The sequence below is a fragment of the Triticum aestivum genome, chromosome 5A, assembly GCF_018294505.1.
Source record: "Triticum aestivum cultivar Chinese Spring chromosome 5A, IWGSC CS RefSeq v2.1, whole genome shotgun sequence".
In the NCBI taxonomy this organism is placed as follows: Eukaryota; Viridiplantae; Streptophyta; class Magnoliopsida; order Poales; family Poaceae; genus Triticum; species Triticum aestivum.
In genome coordinates, this window is record NC_057806.1 from 228,535,572 (window position 1) to 228,542,927 (window position 7,356).

The following is a 7,356-nucleotide window of genomic DNA, read 5'->3' on the forward strand; positions in this document are numbered from 1 at the left end:
CCTATAGATATAAATATAGATTTAGAGTATTTTGGAAGACAGGGATCAAAGTGAATCCCGCGACAAATTCGGTGGCCCTAGGCGAATATTTCTCTACCTTACACATTAACAGATAACAGATACAGATAACAGATAACAAATACAACAGATAACAGATAACAGATAACAGAGACGTGCACTGCCTACTAGTATTAGGCCCAAACTGCGGAGGCCCAGCACCAGCGGCATAAATTGCCATCCTAACCGCAACCGGGCACCGCTGCCTCCCGCACTTCCCCCGCCGTCTCCGCCGCACAAATCAACATAACCGCCGCCACCGCGTACTCCGTCGTCTCCACCACCATCATCTCCAATCTGCATCTGAGGGTCGAATCCTAGATCTAAACAGCCTTTTCTCATCCACCTCCACGGTCGAAATCCGCTCAGCCCTTTCGCATCTCTACGGTGGCCGCACTCGAGTCGACATCATGGGACGCCGGGGCGGACGAGGAGGTGGAGGGGTGGGAGGGCGCGGACGAAGGGACGAACGGCCAGGAGGTGGCTGCGACGTCAAGGGCATGCGCGATCGCCGCCCTGACGACATGGGTATACGGGACCGCCGGCCCGAAAACCGCCCCCACTGCAGCGCTGGTCGTAGCCCCTCCCCGGGCTACCGCCTTCGCCGCAGTCCTCGCAGCCGCAGCCCCTCCCCGGGCTACCGTCCTCGACACAGTCCTCGCGGCCGCTCCCCGCACCACCGCTTGCGCCGCAGCCGTTCTCTGGACCACCGCGGAAGGCGCTCGAGGGATGACGACGGCGAACGTAACCTGCCCCGCCGCGGGCAAGGGGACTACGGGAGGGAACCCTTTCACCAGGAGCGCGATCGCTGCAGCCCGAGAGGAAGCCATGATGGTCGCGGCGACCGCGGTTCAAGAGCAAGCTATGTCGGTCGCAGCGAGCGTGGCCCGAACAGGAACTTTGACAGTCGTGGCGACTGTGTGACTAGCGGGAGGTATGATGCTCCACCGGACTACATGCTCCCAGAACATCCATACGACCAGGGGCGTGCTGCCAAGAATGCAAGTGACTTCTTTGGAGGCCCTGGTGACCGGAGCATTAACAATGGGCATGGGTTTTATGGGGAAGATGCCATGAAACTCAGAGTTAGTTCCACGGGGTTGGGAAGGACTAGCTCAATGTACCTGGACAGCAGGTCGCCTCTGCCTCCACCACCTACAATTTCATTGGCTCCTAGGACAATGTACCCCTCGGTGCCACTTAGAGAGACTGGATTCCTCACAGGGAGTTCAATGGTGAAAGGTGGGGAGAGCCTTGGCGCTGGAAGTACCCGGTTGCCTCAGGATGACACCAGGTTTCACTACCCTGACCATTTGCCTGGCCCATATGTTGGGAACAGAGAAATTGAAAGGCTTGGCCCTAGTAGAGATGTGCTTAGTGACAGGGATCGAGAATTGGATAGGCTTTACTCTAGTAGGGGCGTGTATGGTTCGGACATCACACCATCTATGCAGTTGAAGCGATATGCTGGTTCTTCACCATTTGTACTTGCCAAGGACAGCCCATACCGAGTGCATGGTGGAGGTTATGAGCCAAGCAATTGCTACGCCATGGATGACATAAGTAAACCAGGTTCCTTGGGACATGGGAGTGGTCAGGTTCACAGGTTCTCAGAAAGTTCACTAGAGCACCTCAGTGGTCACGATGACAAGATATCACTGGACATCACAAGTCAAACACACTCTAAGTATCCACCAACAACTGCATCCATGGAATATGATGCAGATGGATATGGTAGAAGGGGTCCAGAAAATGACACATATTTTGCTTTTGGGAACTTCCGTGGAAATTGCTCACGGGATTCAAGGTCTAGCCCCAGGCACACATTGGTCTCATCACCTTTGACAGACCTCAAGGATGAAAGGAGTAATGCACAAGTGAGACTATCCCGCAGGATGGGAGAGGATGCAGAATACAACACATATCATAATTATCATAGAGATACACCCACAGGTTATCCCAAGCCAAGGAATGCTCATGTACGCTACTCACGCTCTCCTGAAACTTACCCTCTTGAACTTGCAAGGCAACCAGTTCGACAACGTGAGTTTGCTTCATTGGAGAATGGCTGTCAGTCAAGTCATCTGGAAGTTTCTCCCGTGGCTTATAGAAGAGGATCCCGGGGAGCTGCATATAGTACTCGTGATATGGATATGTACCAAGCTGATGGCCCACTAGGACGAGAGTATTACAATGATGAAATTGGACTAGAGCATTACAATGATGAGATTGACCCATATGACCTATCACCTGAGAAATTGTCAAGAAGAAGTTGTGATATCGTTGACGATGAAGATGGATATGACGCCAGATATGATATGTCATCGAGTCATAATGTTTTCTCAAGAGTTGCTTTGCCAGACAACATGAATGATGAATGGATTGATGCTGAAGAAGGTAATCATCCTCATCCTAACGGGTTAGCTCATGGGCGCTCAAAATATAAGCCTATGTCTCAGAGGCTGTCCAGACCTATAGTCCAGCCACAAATTGGGGGATCTGCCATGCTTGGAAGAGGAAGAGGGGGAGGATGGACCAAAAGTGCGAAAAAGAGACTGAGAGTTGGTCTTCCTCAATTCCATGGTGGATATACATCAGAGAGAAATGAATCTGTTCGGCCAAACAAATTTACAAAGCTGTCAGAAGATAATCAGAAACGCACCGAACCAGACTACGAGGATGCACCTGATGAAGAGGATCTTTCTGTGCAGAAAGATCCACCAGAAGGTTCAGAAGAATTCAGTAAACAGGTTCACCAGGCCTTCCTCAAGTTCTCAAAGATATTAAACGAGAGCCCGACCATGCAGAAGAGATACCGTGAGGCACCAAAAGGATCTTTATCTTGCCGTGTATGTGGCAGGTTTGTGTTCCTTCATCTGTGCTAACACTCTACCACCTAATTAGTTGCTCCTATCATTGTGTTAGAGTGCGCTTTCTGGTCATTTCAGCAGCCGCTTACTGCTGATTTGGTAACTGGAATGGAGGAATCCTCTAAAATTCTATTGCCTGGTCGTGTTTTAGCATACCTTGTCGTAGATACCGTTGGCCCCGTAGTTCTTATAGGTTAACAATATGCTGAACTATGTCAGTAACTTTATTGCAGTAATTGCTAAGTTTATGCCCCACCCTCACCAACCTCAGGACCTATGTTTTAAAGGCGTCCCTAAGGCGACGCCTAGGCGACGCCTAGGCGTCAAAGCGCTCCCCCTCCGCTTTGGAAAATCGACCGCTTTGGGCGCCTAGGCGTCCAAAGCGCCCGCCTAGGCGTCGCCTAGGCGCCAAAGCGCCCCCCCTCCCTAAGGCGGTAAGGCGTCGCCTTAAAAACATAGCTCAGGACGAACCTTGTTGTTTCCTGTATATGCACTGCTAGGATTGAATGGAGTTCAGCGTGCTAGACTATGCCAAAACATTGTCAGTTAATGTTTCAGTCCAGAGACGCAGTGCACCACAACATCTTGGCTCTGTTTATAGGCTTCAGGCAGTAAAATGTTTGTATGAAAGGCTCTGATCAGTTTCAGCATTGGTCTATGATGTGAATCGATGTTCCATCTGATGCAAAGGATGATGGTGTAGCTTCTTTGGAGTAATAGTACATTGCAGATGTTTAGGGGCAGGATGGTTGGCAGAAAGAGTAACAATGTGGTGCTGTTCCTGATGCATTTGAGCTAGTTCGTGGTTGGAAGTTCTGGTTGCTAATGTCTTGGAGATTGGAATTATCCAGATCGGCATCATGAATTGTTACTCTTTTCTTTGGATGACCAGGATCATAAATTTGGCAAGTTAAATTGCTTGCGATGTTTACATCAATCAAGTAAAAACCGTTGTGGTTCCTCTACAAGGCAAGCTGAAGGCCATTATGTGCAAGTTTGTCAACTTAAGATGTTAGAGCTGGCTGAGTTTTTGAAGTATGGCACATACCAATAGTAGCATAGGATCCACTGTAGTTGTATCGCGCATATGCATGCTATATTAGGGCATCTCCAACGCCGGCCCCAAAATGGACATTGTATTTGTTTGTGGACGGATCCGGACCATTCCGCGGGCATTGATGTCGGAGCCGGCCATCCAACCCTTCCCCTAAACGTCCGTCTCTGTTTTTTTTTCTAAGTCCGGAGCACTCAAAATAATAGCATATCAAACCTTCTGATTCAGCACTCGATGACCCTTCCATCCCTTGAAATTGAGAACATATTCTTCCGCATGCTTCATGCATGGACTGCCTGCGTCATCGTTGTTTCATCCGCATAATCCTCCTTGTTGGATTACTCAGCGTAGTGCTTGTCCATGTACTCCATGTCCGAATCCATTCCTTCAAAGGAGGAGGAACAAATTTAGCAGGGTATTTCACCAAACACTTGCCAGGCGTGGTGACCACCGTGGGGCGGATGGTACTTGCGCGGCAGACGTGCGAGAGGTGTGGACCGGCGGCACAGGACAAGCGGCGTGGCGACCGGTTGTAGCGCTGGAGGTCCGGGAAGGCTTGGCAGGCGGCTGGGGTGGTAGAGTGGCGGCGGCGGCGGCGAGGGAGGAAGTGGATGCAGAGAAAAGAGGGAAGGATGGAGACTCGGGGTCCAGGCGGTGTTTGGGTGGGCCGGGGGTGTCGGAGTTCTACGTGGCGGCGGTCCGAACTCCCGCACCCCCCCCCCCCCTAGTTTTCTTCCGGTTTGAGGGAAAACGGACAAGCGGACTGACGCGGGACGGCGTTGCATGTGATTTGAGGGTCTGCTTTGGAGATGACCTTTAGTGTGCTGCTAGAGGCTGTAGGTTGAATCAACAGTTGCGCTTATAGAACTTAAAATAAGATATGCGGGGAATATTGTCTATCTATTAACTATTGTGTTGTATTTTCCTCTTCCTATCCTGGTGAGTAAGTTTGGCTTGAATTCTATTTTATCATTTCAATTTTCATCATAGTTCCTAGTATTTATTTTCTTCAGTATGGATAGTGTGTACTTGGCATCTTTGAGTTTTGTTAGCAACTCACTTTGACATTATTGATTGAGGAGGTATATATAAACATGTTTGTAATAAGATTAAGCTCTTTTTTCTTGTAGACCAGAAATTTGATTAACGGAGTATTTTACAGGGATATTTTTCCTGGAACTTAGTTATCCCTTAGGATGGGTTAGATTTTTGACTTTGTTTTAGGATTGTCTACTTTTTAGTAAGTATGCAAATGCTATCTTACTTGCAAATTGATTAGTTTCTACCTTGTCCAACCAGATGGCGTTTTGCTTTCTCATGTGCAATGTGGCATATTGATTTTGGCTAAATTTATTCACTTGACCTCCATTAGATGTGTTTACATGAAGCAACAGTTGAGCATTTTGTTTACTTTGCGGGTTAATGTAGCATAGTTTCATGTGAGTTTTTCTAGTATCTTCAACCTATTTTTTGGGTGTTCCTAAGTAAATTTCCTAGGAAATATATAATGTCCAAACCTATATTATACCATGGGATTTGTATGTCCTTTGAAATTGTTTCTTCTTGTTAGTTATAAAAACAAATTTCTTGTATTTGTTCAATTGTGATGTCATTGAATATTGAATGTCTAACATGAAGATATGCTTTGTTTATTTGCTTTTTGTTCACTTCTTCTTACAACAGTGTCGCAAGGAAGTTTCCAGACATTGATGCCTTGATGTCACATGCTTACGATACACACAAACCGGGTTTGAAAACAAAGCATTTAGGTTTTCACAAGGCACTCTGTGTTCTGATGGGGTGGAATTGGCATGTTGCTCCAGACACTTCTAAAGCCTATCAGTCTGTTCCCGCTGAGGAAGTAAATGCCATGAAGAGAGATCTGATGGTATGGCCTCCAGTTGTCCTGATACACAACAGCTCTATCACAAACAACGCAAAGATCGCCGAAGCAAAGACTGTGACAATTGAAGAAATCGAAGGTGTACTTGCAGGTTAGTTGGAAGAATATATATGTTATTAGTCTGCCACTTGTTATTTCTTTTGTTCCCCAAGTATCCAGCCTGGGCCATTCATTTTTTTTTATCATGTGCTTTCTTGAGATTCCATGTATCAATTGTTGATATAGTACAAACAACTCCCCCCCCCCCCCCTTTCTTTCTGTGGTCTGACCACTTGTGAGGCAAACTAACGGATCTACTGATTGTACAACTGCTGACACAATGCATTATGTAGTTCTGAAAAGGAAACCCTCTGTTATGCTTTGTTTCTTCTGTTTGAACTATTCAACGTTTCTTATATCATCACCTTGTGTCTCCAGATATTGGTGTTGCATGTGACAAGGCAAAGATAAGCCAGGGAAGACCAGCCAATCAGAGTGTGTTTGTGGTCAAGTTCCTACCAACAATATCTGGATTTCAGGAAGCAATGAGAATTCACGATCATTTCAGCTCTGAGAACCACGGCAAGGAAGAACTCCATCAGATACTATGTGAGAAAGGTAAGAGTTCAGTTCCTGCTGACAAACTCGAAGAGCTGCTGTATGCACATATTGCGCTGGCTGAAGATCTCGGGTACCTGGACGAAGAGACAAAGAAGAGATGCGTTGTCAGGAGCAAGAACGATATCGAGGCCAGGGCAGATGCCACACTGAACTTGGACACGTGAAGCGACCTAACAAATTTAAATTACGTCAGGTCATCTATATTTTGAACAGTGAAAGCTATACCCCCTTCTGCTTAATCTTTGTGGTTGCTTGTCCAAGTGGCTGAAACCTGAAGAATATTCTACGATAGTCTATTGAACCTTCATGTCATTATCAAATCTTGTTAATCTTTATGTTCCAGGTTCTTCATCTAATGTGATTGATTCCTCTTACCTTCCAGTTACGAAGATAGCACATTTATTTGTCATACAATGTGGTACTCCCTCCGTTCCTAAATATAAGTCTTTTATAGATATTTCAAATACGGACTACCTACGAAGCAAAATGAGTGAATATGGCCATGTTTGAATCATACTGAAATCTCTAAAAAGACTCGTATTTAGTAACGGAAGTAGTAGATGTCTCTTGCGTGTTCATACTGAACTGGCCATGTTTGAATCAACTTGTAGCGAACTTTGATTTTTGGTATCAGTGTGGTAGACCTGCGGAGCTTAGAGGGGATAGGGAGTCAAGCCTTCTGAGAATTGCACTCAACCTGAACTTTATCTTGGAGTATAAGGTGCGTACGTATAGCTCAACCTGAACTTTATCTTGGAGTATAAGGTGCGTACGTATAGACCCAAACGCCCTGTACACGCAATTGATCGCACTGCTCGGTTATACCTGAATGTAAGTTTTTTGTATAAGAACTGAGATAGTATTGTACTTCC

The 7,356-nt window shown here is 46.6% G+C and overlaps 1 protein-coding gene across 1 annotated transcript; it reads left to right on the top strand.

Moving 5' to 3' along the window:
• Nucleotides 1-233: 233 nt before the first annotated feature.
• Nucleotides 234-6,835, top strand: LOC123102845 (uncharacterized). Its single transcript, XM_044524279.1, has 3 exons — nt 234-2,917; nt 5,665-5,975; nt 6,302-6,835. The coding sequence occupies exons 1-3, from the start codon at nt 468-470 to the stop codon at nt 6,646-6,648; spliced, it is 3,108 nt and encodes a 1,035-aa protein (XP_044380214.1). The 5' UTR covers nt 234-467; the 3' UTR covers nt 6,649-6,835.
• The last annotated feature ends 521 nt before the right edge of the window (nt 6,836-7,356 follow it).